The 24,803-nt window shown below is 47.0% G+C and overlaps 1 protein-coding gene across 1 annotated transcript in view; it reads right to left on the reverse strand.

Annotated features, from left to right (window-relative positions):
* Positions 1–261: 261 nt before the first annotated feature.
* Positions 262–24,803, reverse strand: part of vstm2b (V-set and transmembrane domain containing 2B) — a 28,511-nt gene continuing 3,969 nt past the window's right edge. Inside the window, exons 3-6 of the mRNA XM_055648370.1 lie at positions 24,650–24,682; positions 21,356–21,731; positions 13,348–13,377; positions 262–3,392 (exon numbers count right to left, since the gene is read on the reverse strand). Of these exons, the coding sequence (XP_055504345.1) occupies positions 3,313–3,392; positions 13,348–13,377; positions 21,356–21,731; positions 24,650–24,682 (519 nt within the window). The 3' untranslated portion in view covers positions 262–3,312. The remainder of the gene's footprint in view (positions 3,393–13,347; positions 13,378–21,355; positions 21,732–24,649; positions 24,683–24,803) is intronic.

Here is a 24,803-nt window from a genome sequence, read left to right on the forward strand (position 1 = left end):
ACCCGCCAACAGTCTGCCTGTTTTTTCGTCTTTTTAAAACATTTTTAGTGTGTGTTAAGAGTTTGTGTAAATGTTCTATGGTTTGTTTTATGTGGGGGACCCCCGGGAGGGGCTTGGGGGAAACTTTTTTTCAGTTTCTTACCTTGCCGGAGATGCGAATGTTTTCCGGATCGCATCTCGGGTCGCTCTGCGGCCTACCATCGATGGTGCTGGAGGCCACTTCGGACTGACTTGAGCCCCACTGTGGAGCGTGGACTTAACATTGATACTGATCCCTTGCCTGATCCCAACCGTGGCCTGCGGACTTACCATCAACAGCTCGCAGTCTCGGGAGAGGCAGAGTCGGGACGTTCCAACGCCACAGAGGCATGACCAGCCCCCGACACTGAGTCTGATCGCTGGCACGGGGAAGCTGACATCCCCCCGATGCAGAGGGCCCAAACGCCGCCGGCTACGGGAGTCAGGAACGTCCCATCAACGGGGGGCTCCAGGCCCCCGACCGTGGGAGAGCAAAGAAGGGAAGAGATTTTAATTTTTTTTTCACCTTGCATCACAGTGAGGAATGTGGAGGAGTCACTGTGGTGGATGTTTATGTTAAAATGTACTTTGTGTGTTCTGTTGCTTTTTATTTGTATGACTGACTTGGCAAATGAAATTCCTTGTATGTTGCAAAACATACTTGGCTAAAAAAGTATTATCGTGATTATGATAGATACAAGAATCTGGAGCAACGCACAACGTTCTGGAGCACCTTTTATTCCTTGGAGCACAGGAGCACATCTTATGAAAGTGTACAAAATCATGAGAGGAATAGATTGGGTAAACACACACAGTCTCTTGCCCAGAGTAGATGAGTCAAGAACCAGAGGACATAGTTTTAAGGTGAGGGGGGATTGATTTCATGGGAGCCTGAGGGGTAACTATTTTTACACAAAGGGTGTTGGGTGTTTGGAACAAGTTGCAGGAGGAGGTAGTTGAGACAGGAACCATCGCAACGTTTAAGAGACATTGTGATGGGTACATGGATAGGATGGGTTTAGAGGGATAAAAGCAGGCAGGAGGGACTAGCGTAGATGGGACATTTTGGTTGTCATTGGCAAGTTGTGCCGAAGGGCCTGTTTCCCAAGCTGTATGAACTTTATGAACTCGATATCTGTGGAGGGAATGAATATGATGCTGTCGGACCTGCTACATCCCTCCAGCGTTTTGTGTCATAATAGCATTCTACTACCCAGACGGCACTGGGCCCGTACACGCTGGAGTGTAGAAGGATGAGGGGGAACCTCATTGAAACTTACCGAATAGTGAAAGGCTTGGATAGAGTGGATGTAGTGAATTATAGGGCGTTCCTTTAGGAAGGAGATGTGGAGGAATCTCTTTAACATAGAAACATAGAAATTAGTTGCAGGAGTAGGCCATTCGGCCCTTCGAGCCTGCACCGCCATTCAATATGATCATGGCTGATCATCCAACTCAGTATCCCGTACCTGCCTTCTCTCCATACCCTCTGATCCCTTTAGCCACAAGGGCCACATCTAACTCCCTCTTAAATATAGCCAATGAACTGGCCTCGATTACCCTCTGCGGCAGAGAGTTCCAGAGACTCACCACTCTCTGTGTGAAATCAGAGGGTGGTGAATCTGTGGAATTCTTTGCCACAGAAGGCTGTGGAGGTCAAGTCAATGGATATTTTAAAGGCAGAGATAGATAGATTCTTGATTAGTACGGGTGTCAGGGGTTATGGGGAGAATGGGGTTAGGAGGGAGAGATAGATCAGCCATGATTGAATGGTGGAGTAGACTTGATGGGATGAATGGCCTAATTCTGCTCCTATCATTTATGAACTTACTGGGAATTTATTCTTTCAGGCTTCCTTTGCTATTTCCATTTGCAGGCATGCTGCACACTCCCAATAAACTCTGAATATTCAGCCGTGAGTGAAGAAAGTTATTAGCACCAGTACTTATCCATGCCAACAAAATAAAGAATCATTCAGTGACATTGAACGGACGGCAGGTGGTCCACATTTAGACTACGATTCTCCTTTCAAAACAGCACATAGAATATCATCTATTGGTCGAATATTACTGTTTAGAGATGGTTCACTAGGTCTCAGAAAGAACTGCAGATGCTGGAATAATCGAAGGTAGACAAAAAGCTGGAGAAACTCGGTGGGTGAGGCAGCATCTATGGAGCGAAGGAATGGGTGACGTTTCGGGTCGAGACCCTTCTTCAGACCGAGCGTCAGGGTTAACGAGTTACAGAGATAAGGAAGTGTAAGAGGTCAAAAGAAGTGAAGATCTTGGAGAATGTACAATAGGTCATTGTTGGCTTGGGGAAGGTGATACAGAGCAAACAGAGTTACAATGAAATCAGGGGGACATCTTGTGGTCGGAGAACTGGGATGGAGAGAGAGGGAAAGCAAGGGTTACTTGAAGTTGGAGAAGTGAATATTCACATATTGAATATTGCGTGTAGGGTGTAGAATCTGGGGGAATTGAAAACAATATGTAAAGTCAGATTAGATGAGTGTAAATGGGTCAGCATGGACTTAGAGGGCCGAAGGGCCAGTTTTCGTGCTGTGTCTCTAACATGCATTTCAAAACCACACCGATATCTGTTGAGAAGAATCAAATGAACACATATTTTTTAGCTCATATTGAGGACCACAGCAACATTACAGATTGAAGGCGTTATTTGAAAATTCTTTATTCCAACTTATTATCAGCAATATATCAATACAGTTTAAAAATGAATGTCTTACTTTAATTCCCATCTTTATTAAAAAATAAATATTGTTGATGTTGAATAGTTTCAGTGGTGGGATGATTTGTTTCAACATAAAAGGCAATCAAATCCAAAAGTCATTAAAGAAAATGAGTGAACAAACCAAAACAGATCAATTAAAAATATTCACATTTTGTTAGATTTACCGACCCTGCTTTATCACTCTAGATTATCGATAACCGATAGGTGGCTATGGAACGACTTGTAGTAGTAAAGGAGCAGGCATAACTCATCACAAAGAAAAGTCATCTTATCATTGCCATGCCACACCCAACACTGTGTTAATTGTAAAATTAATGTACCACATTGTAAACATTTAGAATGTGACTGCTGTCAATCTTTGAAGGTTGTCTTCAAATGAAAATGTCCCCTTCCCTTGCCTTCAAATGCTTCCTTCGATATCGTGAAAGGCAATTTGATGTCACTAGTATTTAAGTTATTTTCTCTCTCCACAGACTCTTGTGTCTTCGTTGCACATTTTCTTTATTGGCTTGCGAAAGGTTCGCTTTGCAGTCAGTCCAAGGATCAATAATATGTGCAGAGATCGTGTGAGACCATTAAAGGGATAAGCAGCAAGAGGGCCAGAGGGCAAAGGGGTTCGAAACCTGCAGGTGGATTGAACATGTAGTTATTTCACACTGAACTCCCACTAGAAGCATTTTCTCATCAATGACGTTCGCTGCTCATCCATAATAATAGCCCATTCCCCATCCACAAAGAGGACTTCACATTCATGCAAAAGCTATTATGGACAAGATTTGTGAACCATAATTATCCCCTTCTAAACTCAAGGTTGTAATTGGAATTAATGTTGACATAACTGATACTGATAATACACGATTAAAGTGGCGGCACGATGGCGCAGCGGCAGAGTTGCTGCCTTGCAGCGAATGCAGCGCCAGAGACCCGGTACAATCCTGACTACGGGCGCTGTCTGTACATAGTTTGTACGTTCTCCCTGTGATCTGCGTGGATTTTCTCCGAGATCTTCGGTTTCCTCCCACACCCCAAACACGTACAGGTTTGTAAGTTAATTGGGTTGGTAAATGTAAAAATGGTCCCTAGTGGGTGTGGGATAGTGTTAATGTGCGGGGATCGTTGGTCGGCACGGACCCGGTGGGCCGAAGGGCCTGTTTCCGCGCTGAATCTCTAAACTAAACTAAAACTAATTGGCTATAAAAAAAATCCACAAAGTGCTGGAGTAATTCAGTGAGTCAGGCAGCATCTCTGGAGAACATGGATAGGTTGGCGTTTTGGGTTGGGACCCTTTTTCAGACCCGAAATCTTGCCTATCCATGTTCTCCAGAGATATCTTATTCCCATGAAAATAAATAGCAACAGTTTACTCAATCATTTCCAATTATTAAGCCACAAGGAACTGCGGATGCTGGTTAGCAAAATAAACCATAAAAATGCTGGAGTAATTCAGCAGGTTGGGCAGCATCTGTGGAAGGAATGGATTCTAATTGTCACATGATCTTCCAGCCTGAAGCTTGCAGGAGCACTTTGATACATATGATGGAATAGAAAATGGTGCTAAAGAAAGCCTTCATTTACAATATGTTCATTACAATGTCAGGGACATTGCAAAGCTCTTCACAGCCAGTGAAGTATTTGTGAAGTGATAATGCTGTTGCAAAAACATACCTTGTAAAGACGAGGAAAAATAGAGCAGATGATCTTTCGATCCGGCAACACTTTTCAAAAGAACATGCGTAACCCCACTCCTCAATCCTCCTGCACACTGACATCCCATCTACTGCATGATGGCTTTAACATCTAAGAACTAAATAATTCCCATGTGTTTATGAAGGAACTGCAGGAAAATTGAAGGTAGACAAAAGTGCTGGAGAAACTCAGCGGGTGCAGCAGCATCTATGGAGCGAAGGAAATAGGCAATGTTTCGGGCTGAAACCCAAAGGAAATAGTAAAGGAAATAGGCAACGTTTCGGGCCGAAACCCTTTGGGTTTCGGCCCGAAACGTTACCTATTTCCTTCGTATTATTATTTGCACTTTATCAGTTTATTTATCCATGTGTGTATATCCATTATCCATCTGTGTATATATTTATATTATGGTATATGGACACACTTATCTGTTTTTTGTAGTAAATGCCTACTATGTTCTGTGTGCTGAAGCAAAGCAAGAATTTCATTGTCCTCTACAGGGACACATGACAATAAACTCACTTGAACTTGAACTTGAACGTGAACGTTCCATAGATGCTGCTGCAACCGCTGAGTTTCTCCAGCATTTTTGTCTAAGTTTTGTCTTCGGTTTCGGCCCGAAACGTTGCCCATTTCCTTCGCTCCATAGATGCTGCTGCACCCGCTGAGTTTCTCCAGCGCTTTTGTCTAATTCATTACCATCATTAATACAGTGTACTCATTGATATATTCAGGTCAGCTCTAAGATTTCAAACCTACTCACAAAAAAAAAAAATCTCATGCCAGTGCTTTATGGCTGACTCTGGGCCTGACTGGATGACACCTATCTCTCCATGCCCTCAACCACCTTCACCCCATGCCTTGGGAACGCCGACAAGACTACAACACCTGCCTACCTCTTTCAAGCCCTGTTCAACAACGCTTCCCCAATGTTGCACTTCAACTCTTTGCCAATGAGGGGAAAATATCACGACACAGGAAACTGCAGGTAGGGGTTTACCAAAAACAACACAATAAGACAAGGCTGAAGAAGGGGTCCCGACCCGAAACAATAGACAACAGGTGCAGGAGTAGAGGCCATTTGGCCCTTCGAGCCAGCACCGTCATTCAATGTCATCATGGCTGATCATCCCCAATCAGTACCCCGTTCCTGCCTTCTCCCCATACCCCCTGACTCCGCTATTTTTAAGAGCCCTATCTAGCTCTCTCTTGAAAGCATCCAGAGAACCTGCCTCCACCGCCCTCCGAGGCAGAGAATTCCACAGACTCACCACTCTCTGTGAGAAAAAGTGTTTCCTCGTCACCGTTCCAAATGGCTTACCCCTTATTCTTAAACTGTGGCCCCTGGTTCTGGACTCCCCCAACATCCGGAACATGTTTCCTGCCTCTAGCGTGTCCAAGCCCTTAACAATCTTATATGTTTCAATAAGATATCCTCTCATCCTTCTAAACGCCAGGGTATACAAACGCCCAGCTGCTCCATTCATCGCCTGTCCATTTGTGTCTTTGCAGGAAACATTTTTATCTGGATTTCAGTTGCTTGCTGTACTATTTATATATTTTGCATTAATAGAAAACGGCATCCAAAATGCCTTTGAACACCATGTACCCTCCCACCATCGCGAACTGCATTTCCTCACTGAATAAGAATGTGAGTTGATAAGGAGCTAAATCGAGCATCCTCGCTATTATCTTACACTTTGAAATCAAAGCGCATGAGAAAACATCTTTTCCTCCTCCTTGTGAGAGTCGTGTGGCACGGAAATATGCCCTCTCTCCCACCGAGTCCTCATCAGCCATTCAACACCTATTCATTCTAAACACATGTTATTCTCATGCAGAAAACCCACGCTGGTAGTGATTAGATCAAATAATTATTTTCTGTCGTGGATAACATCAGATTTGCCGTAATAGACGGATATTTTGAAGAGTTTTATTGCAAAGAAATTCTCCAGCTCTCAGTGATAGAGTCTTACAGAACAGAAACAGGTTCTTCGGCCCAACATGTCCACGCCGACCAACATGCCCCATCTACACCAACCTCACCTGCCCATGTTTGGCCCATTTCCCTCTAATCCTTTCCTATCCATGCACCTGTCCAAATATCTTTTAAATATTGTAATAATATAGGCCTCCACTTCCTCCTCTGGCAGTTAATTTCATGTCTGATTAACCCACTGATTGTAGGTAGACAAAAACTGCTGGAGAAACTCAGCGGGTGAGGCAGCATCTATGGAGAGATGGAATAGGCGACGTTTCGGGTCGAGACCCTTCACCTATTCCTTCTCTCCACAGAAGCTGCCTCACCCGCAGAGTTTCTCCAGCATTTTGTGTCTACCTTCGATTTTTGAAGCATCTGCAGTTCTTTCTTAAACGACCCAGTGATTGTGGTCACCCGTGAGTGCTTGGGGAAAATATTGAAGAATGTCCAACACTTGACAACTGTATTGTAGCTGAGTAACACAGTAACACAGGTCAGGCAGCATCTCTGGAGAACGTGGGCAGGTGACATTTCACGCTGGGACCCTTATTCAGATCGATTATGGGACTAGTTTATATGGGAGAGGCAGAGAAGAAAGGTGGAAGAGAGATGGCAGGAAGATTTGGCCTGGCAAGCATCTTTGGTGGTTTGACGACATTGGCACAACTCTGTATTGGATCCGCTATTGAGGGAGTCCAGCGTAGGTTCACCATGTTAATTCCCAGGATGGCGGGACTGTCATATGATGAAAGAATAGGTGACTGGGCTTGTATTCACTGGAATTTAGAAGTGCGAGAGGGGATCTTATAGAAACATATACAATTATTAATGGTTTGGACATTGTAGATGACATGCCCGATGTTGGGGGAGATGCAGGAAACATGTTCCCGATGTTGGGGGAGTCCAGAACCAGGGGCCATTGTTCAAGAATAAGGGGTAGGCCATTTAGAACTGAGATGAGTAAAAACCTTTTCACACAGAGAGTTGTGAATTTGTGGAATTCTCTGCCTCAGAAGGCAGTGGTGGCCGATTCACTGGATGCATTAAAAAGAGAGTTAGATAGAGTTCTTAGGGCTAGCGGAATCAAGGGGATATGGGGAGAAGGCAGGAACGGGGTACTGATTGTGGATGATCAGCCATGATCACATTGAATGGCGGTGCTGGCTCGAGGGGCCGAATGGCCTACTCCTGCACCTAATGTTTATGTATCTGCGTATCTAGGACAGGTTTAGAGGGATATGGGCCAAATGCAGGCAGGTGGGACGAGTGTAGATTGAACATGTTGGTCGCCGTGGGCAAGTTGAGCCAAAGGCCCTGTTTCCACGCTGTACGACTTTACAAGCAATAAGCTTCTGGGTAAAGCCAGATATTTAAATTGATTTCTCTAGAGAATTAGTTCAATGGAACTACAAAAGTCCCGACTTACGATACGAATAGTTGAAGCTATGTTCTTGAGGAGCATGATATTATCAGTGCCCCTCCTTATGTAGCTACAGGTACTTGCAAATTAATTTGCAACATTTTAGTTCCAAGGCCACGGAACCAACCCTGATTTCCTATTTCCCCCATATATCTGGGCATTAAGGTTTACAACAGTGCTCATGCATGCTAACTTATAATTGTAATGAATAACTTCTGTGGCATCCTTTGATATATTGACCAGAACTGCAGGCGACGGAGTTTACAAGAAATGATTTCTGTAGAATTAAATTGCGTAACGACCCAATTTTATTGAATTAGTATTGATCTTAGGACAAATAAAATCTTTGTCATCCATCTGTCTGTGACTGCATGCTGCTCCAAGTATGGCCGAATATTTTGATGTAATAAATAAATCTGAACAATATTGGATTTATATCTGCCAAATTAAAGTAAGTGTTTTACAGTGGCACCAATATTGTATTAACATTAGTGGCCAACATAGTTCACTTGGTTATAAATGTCATCCTGTCTGGTATTTGAAATTGACAACCTGGGACTTAACCAAATCAGCATTTTTTTGCGCAAATAGGAAGAAAGACAATTTAGAGAATTCAGGATGTTTTACGTAGTCGGTGCATATGATTAATATTGTCCAGGGCGCAGTCCAAGTTACCAGGAATGAGGAGGTTTTTCCTGAGGCTGTGATGAGCGTTTGTCGGCACTGGGCCTGTACTCGCTGGAGTTTACAAGAATGAGGTAGAGCCTCATTGAAACTTACCGAATAATGAAAGGCTTGGGTGGAGTAGATGTGGAGAAGATGTTTCCACTCGAGGGGGAGTCTTGGACTAGAGGTCATAGCCTCAGAATTTAGTCAGAGGGCGGTGAATCTGTGGGATTCTTTGCTACAGAAGGCTGTGGAGGCCAAGTCAGTGGATATTTTTTAAGGCAGAGATAGATAGATTCTTCATTAGTACTGGTGTCAGAGGTTATGGGGAGAAGGCAGGAGAATGGGGTTAGGAGGGAGAGATATATCAGCCGTGATTGAATGGTGGAGTGGACTTGATGGGCCAAACGGCCTAATTCTACTCCTATTCCACATGACCGTATAGGTTTCAATAATTTCTATGTAGAGACAGAAAGAAGATGAAAATACCGCTTGATAGTTTGGTTGTCAGACAAAGACTATGATCCTTATCCCAGAGATGATCCTGTTGGAGATGGCACAACATAGAACCTAGAACAGTGTAGCACAGGATGAGGCCATTCGGCCCACAATGTCCGTGACCAACATGAACTTGCCAAGAAAAACAAATCTATCTCCTCTGCCTGCAGATGACCCACACCCCCCCCCCCCCCCCCCCCCCCAATCCCGGCAGATCCATTCACTTATCTAAAAGCCTCTTAAACACCACTATCGTATCTGCCTCCACCCCCACCCCTGGCAGTGTGTTCCAGGCACCCGCCACCCTCTGTGTAAAAAAATTTGCCCCGCACATATCCTTTAAACTTTATCACTCCCGCCTTAAAGCTCTACCCTCTGGTGTTTGTCATTTACATTAGCGTTGTTTATTAATGGGCGACTACTTTCAAATTTAAGTACTAATTGAGAAAAGACAAAAGTAGACAAAAAATGCTGGAGAAACTCAGCGGGTGAGGCAGCATCTATGGAGAAAAGGAGTAGGTGACGTTTGGAGTCTCGACCCGAAACGTCACCTACTCCTTTTCTCCATAGATGCTGCCTCACCCGCTGAGTTTCTTCAGCATTTTTTGTCTACTTTAAATTTTTCCAGCATCTGCAGTTCCTTCTTAAACAATTTAGCAAAGACCTTCTTTCCGTGTGTGAATCAGTCTGAAGAAAAATTTCGGCCTGAAATGTTGCATATTTCTTTCGCTCCATAGACCCTGCCTCACCCGCTGAGTTCTCCAGCATTTTGGTCTATTCTCCAGCATGCAGTTCCTTCTTGAACCTCCACCCAGCTGAGCAGCCGCCCGACTTCACCCACACCAAATCCAGTCCTCAAACAACTTTGGCTTCTCCCACCGTCTACTCCTGATCCTCACCTACAAAGCCCTCCACCATTGGCCCCCCACATATCCAGACACCAACCCTGCAGTTCCTTCTTATCCACAATTTAGCAAAGAGCCTTCTCTTTCCGTGTGTGAATCAGTCTGAAGAAGTCCCATTCCTCTCTCACCAGTCCCAGCCCGCCTCAAGACCCATGGCCCCTTAGCCCCACGTTGCCTATTTATAACCTATAACGCACGGAAACATAGACAAGCTGCCAACACCCATCTGCTGAGTTGGACTCTCCAGCCTTATTTTGTGTCTTGTAACTTCTTTACTTTGATAGTCATCTCTCCTATTTATTTAATTCTGCAGTTTTTCCTTCTTGAAAATGGTACATGTCCTTGAGACTCTTGAAAGGCGCCCATAAATAAAATGTATTATTATTATTATGTGTGAATCATGGACATGTTCTCTCCGTCTGCTCTCTTGGTTATTTAATGTGAAAAATTGCTCTTTGGTTGCGAGTTAATGGTAAACGTATTGAAAGGGGAGAACATGGGCGTGTGTGTGCGAGGTGTGAGAGAGAGAGAGAGAGAGGGTTCAGGAAAATAAACAGTAGGGTAATGGAACTAATGGGTTTTGCTATCCTGGGATCTGTCATGAGTTTCCTCCGGATGCCCCGGTTACCTTCCACATCACAAAGACGTGCGGGTTTGTAGGTTAATTGGCTTCTGCAAAATGCCCCAAGCGTGTCGGAAGTGGATGAGAAAGTGAGATTTGAGATTTGTAACAGAAAAATCACATGAGGTTAAGGTGCACATTGTCAGATTTTATTCAAGGGTATTTTTAATACACTGCTGTAATTTCTACATGGTAAAACCAAAATGTATAAAAATGGCCTTTAATAAAATCTGACAATGTGCACTGTAACCACATGTGATTTTTTTTCTATTACAAATCTCAAATTGTGGAGTACAGAGGCAAATAAGTAAATGATGGGTCTTTGTCCCCAAACATTATGGAGGGAACTGTATATTAAAATGATTTGGTGCAGACTACTCTACATGGTCTTTTCCCTAATCAAATCAGAAATACTGAATTACCAACTTGCTTTTTACATTCATAAGATGCATTAGCAAATTGAGTGCATTTCAACTCCAATGAATCATGCATCAGAGACTTTAATTTTCTTGTGATGTGCTTTCCTATAAAAAGCTCTTTGTTGAGAACTTATTTGGGGGAAAATAATTCCAATAGTTTTGCAAGAGCCAATTGCTGTTCCAAATAAAATGGAGTTAAAAGAAAGGGCTATCAGATAGGCCAGGTATAACTGTTGTCTAAATGAATGGGTTAAAGGGCCATAGATGCAGGCCATTCGGCCCATCATGCCCATACTGACCATTGAGGGCTCATCTGTATTAATCCCATATTCCAGTGGTCATTTTTTTCAATTTGCCAGATACAATTCTATTCAAGGCATACAAGGTCAGGGGTAGTCATAAAGTCTTACAGCGTGGAAACAGACACTTAGGCCGAACTTGCCCTCACTGGCCAACATGTCCCATCTACACTAGTCCCACCTGCCTGTGTTTGACCCATATCCTTATAAACCTGTCCTAGCCATGTACCTGTCTAGATGTTTCTTAATCGTTGCGATAGTACCTGCCTCGGCTATTTCCTCTGGCAGCTCGTTCCTATTAAATCTTTGTCCCCTCACCTTAAACATATGTCCCCTGGTTCTCGATTCACCTACTCTGGGCAAGTGACTCTGTGCATCTACCCGATCTATTCCTCTCATGATATTGATCACCCCTCACCCTCCTGCGCTCCAAGGAATAGAGTCCCAGCCTGTTCAACCTCTCCTTTTAGCTCAGGCCCTAGTCGTGGCAACATCTTCAAGAATGTTTAAGAAGGAACTGCAGATGCTGGAAAATCGAAGGTAGACAAAACTGCTAGAGAAACTCAGTGGGTGCAGCAGCATCTATGGAGCGAAGGAAATAGGCAACGTTTCGGGACGAAACCCGGAAGGGTTTCGGCCCAAAACGTTGCCTATTTCCTTCAGGGTTTTGGCCCAAAACGTTGCCTATTTCCTTCAGTTGCCCAAAACGTTGGCTATTTCCTTCAGGGTTTCGGCCCAAAACGTTGCTTATTTCCTTCAGGGTTTCGGCCCAAAACGTTGCCTATTTCCTTCAGGATTTCGGCCCAAAACGTTGCCTATTTCCTTCAGGGTTTCGGCCCAAAACGTTGCCTATTTCCTTCAGGGTTTCGGGCCGAAACGTTGCCTATTTCTTTCGCTCCCTAGATGTTGCTGCACCCGCTGAGTTTCTCCAGCACTTTTGTCCAACATCCTCAAGAATCTTCTCTGCACCCTTTCCAGTTTGACAACACCTTTCTCGATAACATGGTGAACAAAACTGAACACAATATTCTAAATGCGGTCTCATCAACGTCTGATACAACTGCAACATGACCTCCCAACTTCGATACTCAATGCTCTGACTGATGAAGGCCAAAGTGCCAAAAGCTTTTTTGACCACCCCATCTATCTCCTCTTGACTTGACTGAGTGAACACATCTCCATCAGCCGACAAGAAATGTAACAATCTCTACGACAAAGTAGCCAACTTGTTAGCACCACATCCACCACCCAAGCATTAATTTCTCCCTCCAACCACCGAGCAATGGCTGTAGAGTCTGTCACACACATAATACATTGCGGTTGCTCACCAAAGCTACTTTGACAGCTTCTCCCAAACTAAGGAGTAAGCCATTTAGAACGGAGACGAGCAAACACTTTTTCACACAGAGAGTGTGGAATTCTCGGCTTCAGAGGGCGGTGGAAGCCGGTTCTTTCAAGAGAGAGCTAGATAGAGCTCTTATAAATAGCGGAGTCAGGGGATATGGAGAGAAGACAGGAACGGGGTACTGATTGTGGATGATCAGCCATGATCACATTGAATGGCGGTGCTGGCTCGAAGGGCCGAATGGCCTACTCCTGCACCTATTGTCTATTGTCAAGACCCTTCTTCAGACTTGACCCAAAATGTCATCTGCCCATTTTCTCCACAGATGCTGCCTGACCCACTGAGTTCCTCCAGCACTTTGTGTTTTGCATATAGACATACACATAGACGGGCACATGTATAGGACAGGTTTAGAGGGATATGGGCCAGACGCAGGCAGGTGGGGCTAGTGTAGATTGGACATGTTGGCCGGTGTGGGCAAGTTGGGTCGAAGGGCCTGTTTCCACGCTGTATCACTCTATAACATGAGCCTACCTGTAGATGTCCCCGAGGACCTATGTTGCTCAGGACACTTTTACTGAAACTATGATCAGTATTTATTGGGTAAATGAACGATATAACAACAAATAAGAGAAATAATGGAAAGACATGAAATTAACTTAGCTTTACCAAATGTTACATTTTAAACTTGTGCAATTGTATTTTAAGATGAGTTGGTCGTTTATTATTCATCTTACCTGATGATAGTGTCTGTGTTGGCTTGCCCCCTATGTGAAAGACAAATACATGAGAATGGTTAAGACTTGTTGAGTTTGCAGTCTCTCTCATAGTTACACTGCTCCCCTTTCTCTCACACTCGACACTGGCCATTTGGGGACTACAGTGTTCAAGACACAAATGCCCTTCCTCTCTCTTTAGCAAGCTATGCTGACATAAACATAGATATTACCCAAGTAGGTGGTTGGAGAACTCTCCAATAACCAATTTTACACCAAGCACACAGAACTCACATCAGACATTATCTGACTTTGTCCATCTTCAAATCCAGTGTTAAAACGCATTTTTACTCCCTGGCTTTTGACCATGCCTGAGGCTTTGCTTCTGACTTTCTTTATTTTACATGTCTTTTCTTTTTGATTGTTAAATTAACTTTTTTGTCAATTAGTGATGTAAGCACTTTGTTGCAGCTAAAAGTGCTCTAACATATTATTAAACCAAACAGAAATGTAACAACATTTTTCAATGCCTTTTAGCAAGGCACCGTGGCACAGCGGTAGTGTTGCTCCTTACAGGGCCAGAGACCAGAGATTGATCCTGCCTACGTGTGCTGTCTGTAGGGAGTTTGCACATTCTCCCTGTGACCTGCGTGGCTTTTCTCCGGTTTACTCCCACACTCCAAAGACGTGCGGGTTTGCAGGTTAATTGTCTTCTGTAAATTGTCTCTAGTGTGCCAGTTCACGGGCGATCGCTGGTCAGTGTGGACTCGGTGGGCCGAAGGGCCTCTTTCTGCGCTGTATCTCTAAAGTCTAACGTCTCACTCAGCATTGGTCAGCATTCTGAACTACTGAAGTGTGATTTGCCAATTAAGTAACCTCTGGTGCTGGGTTGTGGATAGCTTTGTCAACAACTATCAGAAACACACTTTCATGCCAACAGTTTGGTCTGGATACAAACCAAAGTCCCAGATGAAAGCCAACAGCATCAATGTACCGTACCACAATTACACAAAGCAATCAGTCCATGAAATAAGTGAAAATAAACTGGAAATAAGTTGACTGAACTAACTTTGGCCAAATGTAAATGTACCTCAACTCACACCATGCTTCTTGTAGTTATGGTCAACTTCATGAAGCAAAATACTTTTCTCATTGCTATTTACCAATGCAGGTTTGTGGATTGTGGTAGCGGTGTGGAATGAGCTTCCAGTGGAAGTGGTGTCGGCAGGTTCATTGGTATCATTTAAAAATAAAATAGGCATATGGATGAGAAGGGTTATGGTATGAGTGCAGGCAGGTGGGACTAAGGGAAAAAAGTTGTTCGGCACGGACTTGTAGGGCCGAGATGGCCTGTTTCCGTGCTGTAATTGTTTAATGGTTATATGGTTATAATGTTGTTCTGGACCTTAACAGCAACACCTTAACTTCCCTGATGTGGAGGCTTTGGGCAGAGTGCAGAGGAGATTCACCACAATCATATAATACAAAGAAACCACAGATGCTGGTTTATACTAAAGACAAACGCAAAATGTTGGAGTTACTCAGCGGGTCAGGCAACACTTCTGGAGAAATTGGATAGGTGAAGTTTTTGGGTCGGGACACTTCTTCAGATAAGAAGGATGCCTAGATTAGAGGATATTAGCGAAAGGGAGAGGTTGGACACACTTGAATTGTTGTCTGTCGATTGCAGGAGGTTATGGGGAGACCCAATAGAAGTACATAAATATAATGAGAGGCATAGATAAGGTAGACGGTCAGATTTTTTTTCTTAGGATGTAAAAATCAAATACTAGAGGGCATAGCTTTAAAGTGGCAAAGGTTAAACTCTGACCCTAGCCACAAACTCTTTGAATCACTTCCCTCTGGAAGGCAACTCCGGACTGTCAAAGCTGCCACAGCCAGACATAAAAACAGCTTTTATCCACGAGTAGTTGCTCTACTCAACAGCCAAAAATCTGTAGCCTCCTTTTGATCTGGCATTGTGTTGGTTCACATGTTTGATCAATGGTGTTTTATCATGAATGTTTTATTATTATTAATGTTTAGTGTTTTCCGAGTCATTCGTAACTGTCACTGTATGTCATGTTGTTACTTGTGGGCGGAGCACCAAGGCAAATTCCTTGTATGTGAATACTAGGCCAATAAACTTACTTACTTAAAGATTACCGGTTCTTTCCCTGCCCAGAGGGTGGCGAGTACATGGAAGGCCACGCTGGGGATAATGGTGGAAGCAGGTACATTTGTGACATTGAACAGATTTCTGGACAGGCACATTGAAATGCAGGGAATAGAGAGATATGGGTAATGTGCAGGTAGATAAGTGATGACCTTGGCATCATGTTCTACACTGATATTGTGGGCCGAAGGGCCTGTTCTTGTGCTGTATTGTTCTACATTCTATGTTCTAGACTTAATGTCCACATGAGTATCATAGGTTGAAAAGATTCATTCTAAACTGTGCATTAGCAGGATGCTGTGACTGCAATGTTCTTACACCAGTGTTACAGTTATTCATTTACTAAATGTTTACACATCCATGTACTGTATCTAAAGGCATCTACGTTGATGCAAGTAAGAATTGCATTGATCTGTTGTCAGTATATGTGACAATTAAATGCTCTTCTCTTGGTTGCTAAAACAACTGTTTAAAAGCAGTTTATTTACCAAATTGAATAAATTATCATGCGGTTTTACCTTTGATAGCCGGTTTAATTAAGCTAATAAAATGAGGTTTTACCCTTGATAGCCGGTTTAATTATCTAGCAACAATAATGTATAACCCATTTTCATATGCTGATAAGTAATACATTAAATTTAATTAGGGTTTGTATATAAAGAGTCAGATTTCATCAGAACTGTTTCTCCCTTCACAGACGCTGCCCCACCCACTTTGGTGAAAGTCCCCAATTGATGCCATTCAGCGGTGGCAGATGTTGGCACTCAATACCAATTAGCTCATCTTCAGGGCTGACAGTGGGGCCACAGCGGACATCGAGTTTCCTCCATCACCCAACCTGGCTCACTTACGTATGTACGTACATGTGCAACACAGCTCACACACCGAGCATAATTCTTTCTTTGATCAGGAAGGGCTGCAAGTTGTTAGCCAGCACGTTGACAATCCTTGTTCCCTCTGCAATAATTATACTGACTTAATGGCGCAGCGGTAGAGTTGCTGCCTCACAGCGCCAGAGACCCGGGTTCAATCCTGATTATGGGTGCTGTCTGTACGGAGTTTGTACGTTCCCCCGCGACTGCATGGGTTTTCTCCGGGTACTCCAGTTTCCTCTCACATCCCAAAGACGTACAGGTTTGTAGGTTAATTGGCTTCTATAAATTGTCGCTAGTGTGTAGGATAGAATTAGTGTAGACTCGGGGGGGCTGAAGGGCCTGTCTCCACTCTATATCTCAAACTAAAACAATCAACCGCAAATTCTGGAATCTTGCGTGGAACACAGAGTGCTGGAGTAACTCAGCGGGTCGGGCAGCATCTGTGGAGAACATGGATAGGTGGCGTTTCACAGAGTGCTGGAGTAACTCAGCGGGTCAGGCAGCATCTGTGGAGAACATGGATAGGTGACGTTTCACAGAGTGCTGGAGTAACTCAGTGGGTCAGGCAGCATCTGTGGAGAACATGGATAGGTGACGTTTCACAGAGTGCTGGAGTAACTCAGCGGGTCAGGCAGCATCTGTGGAGAACATGGATAGGTGACGTTAGCTCACAGCGTGCTAGAGCATAACTCAGTGGGTCAGGCAGCATCTGTGGAGAACATGGATAGGTGACGTTTCACAGAGTGCTGGAGTAACTCAGTGGGTCCAGGCAGCATCTGTGGAGAACATGGATAGGTGACGTTTCACAGAGTGCTGGAGTAACTCAGTGGGTCAGGCAGCATCTGTGGAGAACATGGATAGGTGACGTTTCACAGAGTGCTGGAGTAACTCAGTGGGTCAGGCAGCATCTGTGGAGAACATGGATAGGTGACGTTTCAGGTCTTAAGACTTCAGGCAATAATGATGTTATTGTCCCTGGCTTTGCCCCACATTAACAGATTCCTGTCACCACATTTCTGCTATCCCTCGAAGAATGAGGTTCACCAAGATGCTGCCTGGTTAGAGGGCCTTAGCTGTAAGGAAATATTGGTGAAAGTTGGATTGTTTTCTCTGGAGCGTCGGATGTTGACCTGCCCTCCTTGGATGACATATATAAGGCCCGATGCTTGCGCAGGGCCATCAATATCAAGAAGGACACATCCCACTCTGCCAACCACCTTTTTACTCTGCTACCCTTCGGGAGGCGATTCAGGTCTCTGCAGGCTCGCGCTGGTAGACTAAAAAATAGTTTCTACCATTGTGCGATAAAAGAGCTTAACTCCAATAGTGAACACTGGGAAGCAAGAAGTAACTTCGAGGAATACCGCTAAATTCTTTTAATCTCTTTTAAAAATGTATTTATATTCTACTATTAACTCTACATATGTGCATTGGTGTCGTGTTGTATTTCTTTTAACGGAGGAGAAGCAAATGGAATTTCGTTGCTCAGTTTTGTGCAATGACAATAAACATATTCTATTCTATTCTATGTTGAGGGGTGACCTGATAGAAATGTATAGAATTATGTGAGGCATAGATAAGGTAGACAGTTGGAACTTTAACAGCAGGATGGAAAAAATCGTCGACCAGAAGGCAAAGAAATGTTTAATGGAGAAGTACTGAGCATTCCTTTGTTTAAACACACAGAGGGTAGTGGGTGTGTGGAATGTGCTGCCAGGGTTGGTAGTGGAGGCAGATATGATAGTGCCGTTTAGGAAGCTTCTATATAGACTGGGAATGGAGAGATTTGGATCATGTGAGGCAGAGGAGATTATGTAGCAGGAAGGACCTAGGAGGAAACGGAGGTCTTCCTGGTGGGGGATGGAGGTGTAGAGTGACTGAACATCCATAGTAAAGATGAGGAAGTGAGGGGCCTGGAAAATGGAAGTCATATTGTGGAAGAAGCAGAGGGTTTGAGGAAAGGTCTGGACCTGAAATGTCACACATTCCATCTATCCAGAGATGTTGCCTGTCTCACTGAATTACTCCAGCTTTTTGTGTCTATCTTTGGCAGAGGCGTCGTGTTCGGCAGGGATATTGTGGGCCGAATAGCCTGTTCCTGTGCTGTGTAATTTAGTGAGACAGGCAACATCTCTGGATAGATGGAATGTGTGACTGTTCTATGTTTAAGAAGGAACTGCAGATGCTGGAAAATCGAAGGTACACAAAATTGCTGGAGAAACTCAGCGGGTGCAGCAGCATCTATGCAGCGAAGGAAATAGGCAACGTTTCGGGACGAAACCCTTTGGGTTTCGGCCCGAAACGTTGCCTATTTCCCAAGGGTTTTGGCCCGAAACGTTGCCCATCTGCTTCGTTCCATAGATGCTGCTGCACCCACTGAGTTTCTCCAGCATTTTTGTGTACCTGTACTGTTCTATGTTCTCCCGAGGAACATTTCACAGACTGCTCAGAGCCCAACTGTCCCCTTATATATGTCTTTTTTCAGGACCACAGGCAGGCAGTAGCCACAGAGCAGTGAGGGGCCTGCCCCAGTCTTAAATACTGCACCTCCTTAAATGAGGCTTCACGCAGAGGCAGTCAATGCTCAGCACAGTAGGTGGCGACATTGCTGGTAGTTTGTGTTATCCCACCAGTGTGCCGGCCGTGTCCACCAGCAACAAGCTGGCCCCAAGAGTCACCACCGGGCCCTGCCCAGCTTGTCCTCGAGACCCAGAGGGTTGAGCTGGGCTGAGCTGGGCCGAGCTGGGTTGTGCTGGGTTGTGCTGGGTTGAGCTGGGTTGAGCTGGGCTGAGCTGGGCTGTGCTGGGTTGAGCTGGGCTGTGCTGGGCTGAGCTCGGCTGAGCTGGGCTGAGCTGGGTTGAGCTGGGTTGTGCTGGGCTCAGTTGGGCTCAGTTGGGCTGAGCTGGGCTGAGCTGGGCTGAGCTGGGCTGTGCTGGGTTGAGCCGGGCTGAGCCGGGCTGAGCCGGGCTGGGTTGTGCTGGGTTGTGCTGGGTTGTGCTGGGTTGTGCTGGGTTGTGCTGGGCTGAGCTGGGCTGAGCTGGGCTGAGTTGGGCTGAGCTCGGCTGAGAGCTGGGCTGAGCTGGGCTGAGTTGGGCTGTGCTCGGCTGAGCTGGGTTGAGCTGATTGCCACGTACAGTGGCTTTTGTTGCATGCTATCCAGTCAGCAGAAAGTCAATACATGAATGCAATGGAGAGGTGGGTGAAGAGATCCAAGATGGCATCAACGATGGCCAGACACAAGGATGGAGGTGCCCTGCAAACCACGTCTCCATGATATAGTTGACTGGGCGTCTGCAATCATTCTCAAATCAACGTGGGTTCCACTGAGTAGACTGTATTTTGTGGAGACATCCCCACACAACTGTAAAGCCTTCGCTGACTGCTGCTCTGCTTTGTCAACGGTGCCAAGAGTGAAGGATTGGCCAATACTTCTGTGAGGAGCATCAGCGATCGTCTAAATCCGTTGCTGGTTGGTGCCTTTGAACTGTTAATACATATCCCTCCATATCCATGTGCCCGTCTAAAAGCCTCTTCAATGCAACTATTGTATTCTTGCTATTGAGGGAGTGCAGCGTAGGTTTACAAGGTTAATTCCCGGGATGGCGGGGCTGTCATATGCTGAGAGAATGGGCTTGTACACTCTGGAGTTTAGAAGGATGAGAGGGGTTCTCATTGAAACATAAGATTATTAAGGGCTTGGACACACTAGAAGCAGGAAACATGTTCCCGATGTTGGGGGAGTCCAGAACCAGGGCCACAGTTTAAGAATAAGGAGTAAGCCATTGAGAACGGAGACGAGGAAACACTGTGGAACACTGTGAGTCTGTGGAATTCTTTGCCTCAGAGGGCAGTGGAGGCAGGTTCTCTGGATGTTTTCAAGAGAGAGTTAGATAGGGCTCTTAAAAATAGCAGAGTCAGGGGATATCGGGAGAAGGCAGGAACGGGGTACTAATTGGGGATGATCAGCCATGGTCACATTGAATGGCGGCACTGGCTCGAAGGGCCGAATGGCCTACTCCTGCACCTATTGTTTATTGTATCTGCCTCCACCACCACCACCGCTGGCAACGTGTTCCAGGCACCCACCACCCTGTAAAAAAACCTGCTCTGTACATCCTCTATAAACTTTGCCCCTCTCACCTTGATTCCTACATATCAACTGTGCATATACCTCAGAAAGTCATCTTGTGGGAAATTCCCACAAGGTCCTTAATACATATTGGTTTTAATAAGATAGTTTAGTTTTTAATGAGCTCAGCTACAATCTGCTGTCATTATGTGCAGCAAAGGAACAGGCCATTCAAAGTCTCGTCAGAATCTGAAGAAAGGTCCCGATTCAGAAATGTCACCCATCCTTTTCCCCCAGAGATGCTGCATCAATCAAGCAATCAATCAATCAATCAATCAATCAATCACTTTATTCATCCCCAGGGGCAGGAAACATGTTATAACATGCCTGACCCACTATGACTTACTCTAGCACTTTGTGTCTATCTTTGATAGAAACCAGCACCTGCAGTTGTTTAGGAAGGAACTGCAGATGCTGGTTTACACTGAAGATAGACACAAAGTGCTGGAGTAACACAGCGGGACAGGCAGCATCTCTGGGGAAAAACATAGAAAATAGGTGCAGGAGGAGGCCATTCGGCCCTTCGAGCCAGCACCGCCATTCATTGTGATCATGGCTGATCATCCCCTATCAACAACCCGTGCCTGCCTTCTCCCCGTATCCCTTGACTCCAGTAGCCCCCTAGAGCTCCATCTAACTCTCTCTTAAATCCATCCTATCCTATTTCCTTCGCTCCATAGATGCTGCTGCACCCACTGAGTTTCTCCAGCATTTTTTGTCTACCTTTGATTTTCCAGCATCTGCAGTTCCTTCTTAAACACTTTCTTCAGAACCTGTAGATTGTTTTCTCTAACATCTAGGAAGCAGTGAGAGTGAGTGACCACACGGTGGCAGTGTGCATCCACTTACCGGCAGCGTGCTGGCCGATGATAGCGGCGTTGCCGGGCGGGCTGTTGGCCGAGGCTGGGGTGGTGGAGGAGGCGGCAGCAGCCGGGCCGTGGCTGGCGACCGTGCTCGAGTCCCTGCGCTTGTCGGGGGAGGTCGTGGAGCGCTCGCCCCCACGGCGGCGACCGGCGGCACTCTGGATGTGAGACACGGCCTCGGCCGCCTGCATGTCCGGGCTGTGTCGGCGCCTCTCCACCCGCAACGTGGCCTGCGCCTTGTGTTCCTGAGTTTGGTGGTCGATGAAATCCGTCACCCTGCATTCGTAAACGCCCTCGTCCTCCTTCCTCACACCGGACAGGCGAAGCTTGTGCGAGATATCGTTGCCCATCACCCGGACAGTCTGTGGGGCAAAGAGGCGAGTTAACCAACACCTGACTCTCCCAACCCCAACCCCAGCCCCAAACCCCAAACCCCAACCCCACCACCCCAACCCCAGCACCAACCCCACCCCAGCACCAACCCCAACCACCCCAACCCCAACCCCAACCCCAAACCCAGGCCCAACCCCAACCCCAACCCCAACCCCAACACCAACCCCAACACCAACCCCAACACCAACCCCAGCCCCAACCCCAACCCCAGCCAACCCCAACCCCAACCCCCAGCCCCAACACCAACCCCAACCCCAACACCAACCCCAACACCAACCCCAACCCCAACCCCCAACTCCAACCCCAACCCCAACACCAACCCCAACACCAACCCCAGGCCCAACCCCAACCCCAACCCAACCAACCCCAACCCCCAACCCCAACCCCAACCCCAACCCCCCAACACCAACACCAACCCCAACCCCAACCCCAACACCAACCCCAACACCAACCCCAACCCCAACACCAACCCCAACACCAACCCCCCCCAGGCCCAACCCCAACCCCAACCCCAACCCCAGCCCCAACCCCAACCCCAACCCCAACCCCAGCCCCAACCCTAACCCCAACTAACCCCACCCCAACCCCAACACCAACCCAACCCCAACCCCAACCCCAACCCCCAACACCAACCCCAACCCCAGCCCCACCCCAACCCCAAAACACCAACCCCAACCCCAACCCCAACCCCCAACCCCAACACCAAACCCCAACCCCAACACCAACCCCAACCCCAACCCCAAACCCAACCCCAACCCCAAGCCCAAACCCCACCCCCACCCCCAACCCCAACCACCACCCCACGCCCAACCCCGACCCCAACCCCACCCCCAACCCCAACCCCAACCCCAACCCCAGCCCCAATCCCAGCCCCAAGCCCAGGCTCAACCCCAGCCCCAATCCCAGCCCCAGTCCAACCCCAACCCCAACCCCAACCCAACCCCAACACCAACCCCAGCCCCAACCCCAACCCCCAACCCCAACACCAACCCCAACCCCAACCCCAACCCCAACCAAACCCCAACCCCCCCAACCCCAACCCCAACCCCAGCCAACCCCAACCCCACCCCCAACCCCACCCCAACCCCAACCCCAACCCCCAACCCCAACCCCAACCCCAGCCCCCCAACCCCCCACCCCAACCCCAACCCCCAACCCCAACCCAACCCCAACCCCACCCCCAGCCCCCCAACCCCAACACCAACCCCAGCCCCAACCCCAACCCCAACCCCAACCCCACCCCAACCCCAGGCCCAACCCCAACCCCAACCCCAACCCCAACACCAACCCCAACCCCAACCCCAACCCCAACCCCAACCCCAACCACAGACTCCAACCCCAGGCCCAACTCCACCCTAGGCCCAACCCCAATCCCAGGCCCAACCCCCCAACCCCAACCCCAACCCCAACACCAACCCCACCAGCCCCAGCACCAACACCAACCTCAACCCCAGGCCCCAACACCAACCCCAACCCCAACCCCAACCCCAACCCCAACCCCATCCCAACACCAACCCCAACACCAACCTCAACCCCAACCCCAACCCCAACCCCAACCCCAACCCCAACCCCAACCCCCAACCCCAAACCCCAACACCAACCCCAACCAACCACCCCACCCCCCCAACACCAACCCCAGCACCAACCCCAACCCCAGCCAGCACCCCCAACCCCAGCACCAACCCCAACCCACCAACCCCAACCCCAACACAACAACCCCAACCCCAACCCAACCCACAACCCCAACCCAACAAACACCAACCCCAACCCAACCAACCCCAACACCCCACCCCAACCCCAAAACACCAACCCCAACCCCCCACACCAACACCAACCCCAGCACCCACACCAAACACCCAACCCCAGCACCAACACCAACCCCAACCCACCCCAACCAACCCAGCACCAACACCAACCCCAACCCCAGCACCAACCCCAACACCAACCCCAGCCCCAACTCCAACCCCAGCACCAACCCCAACACAAACAGGCCAAACTAGCGCCAAGTCAACCGTGAGCGACACTCACACACCACCCCCCAATTAAACCCCCAGCCGTGTGTGTGGCAATGAGTTGCAATTAAACCCCCATTCATAATGCCAAACTCATTCATTGACATGATATAGTTTCCACAAACACATAATGGAACACGGCACGACCAATAAGAGACGAGGAGGATGTCTTTAGCCAGAGGGTGGTCAATCTGTGGAACAACTCATTGCCACACGGGGCTGTGGAGGCCAAGTCAGTGGGTATTTCTAGGGCGGAGATAGATATATATAGAGATATATCAGCCATGATTGAATGGTGAATGAGACGTGATGGGCCGAATGGCCTAATTCTACTCCTATCATTTACGACTCCCAAGGCTGAACAACATGTCACTAAAAAGTGGCGAGCATTGGCGAAAAGATCTTAATATCAATGTGCTGAGTAATATCATGTGTGATAGCAGCAGATTAGGCCATTCGGCCCATCAAGTGTACTCCACCATTCAATCATGGCTGATCCATCTCTCCCTCCTAACCCCATTCTCCTGCCGTCTCCCCATATATCCCTGACACCTGTACTAATCAAAATAGCTTTGCTTTTCCATTCGCCAAATATTGACTAATAAATAATGAACGATTGATAAAGACAGGCGACATAAGAATCGTTACCAAGGAAAGCGTTGCTTATAGTATTGTTGTGTTACTAGGGGCGGGTGAAGCAGAATCAAATCGTGGATGGGGTATCTTGCATCGACGCCGGGTGGGACAGTGTGTAATCTTTGCCGATGTAATTCGGTCCCGCCCGTTATGAACGCGCAAAACTCGGCTTGTGACCCAAGTGACTGACAAAGCGAGGCTCGTTTATTAACAGCACACAGAGGGAAGTGGAGACTTACGCTGATTTTAGTGGCCCCTTTATTTAACGTAACCTGGAACGAGAAGATACATCGTATTACATTTCCAAAATGTGGGAGAGGGAGGGGGGAGAGGAGAGAGAGAGGGGGGGGGGGGCGAGAGGGGGGGGGGAGGAGGGGGGGGGGGAGGAGCAGG

Source organism: Leucoraja erinacea, chromosome 17, assembly GCF_028641065.1.
Source record: "Leucoraja erinacea ecotype New England chromosome 17, Leri_hhj_1, whole genome shotgun sequence".
NCBI classification, from domain to species: Eukaryota; Metazoa; Chordata; class Chondrichthyes; order Rajiformes; family Rajidae; genus Leucoraja; species Leucoraja erinaceus.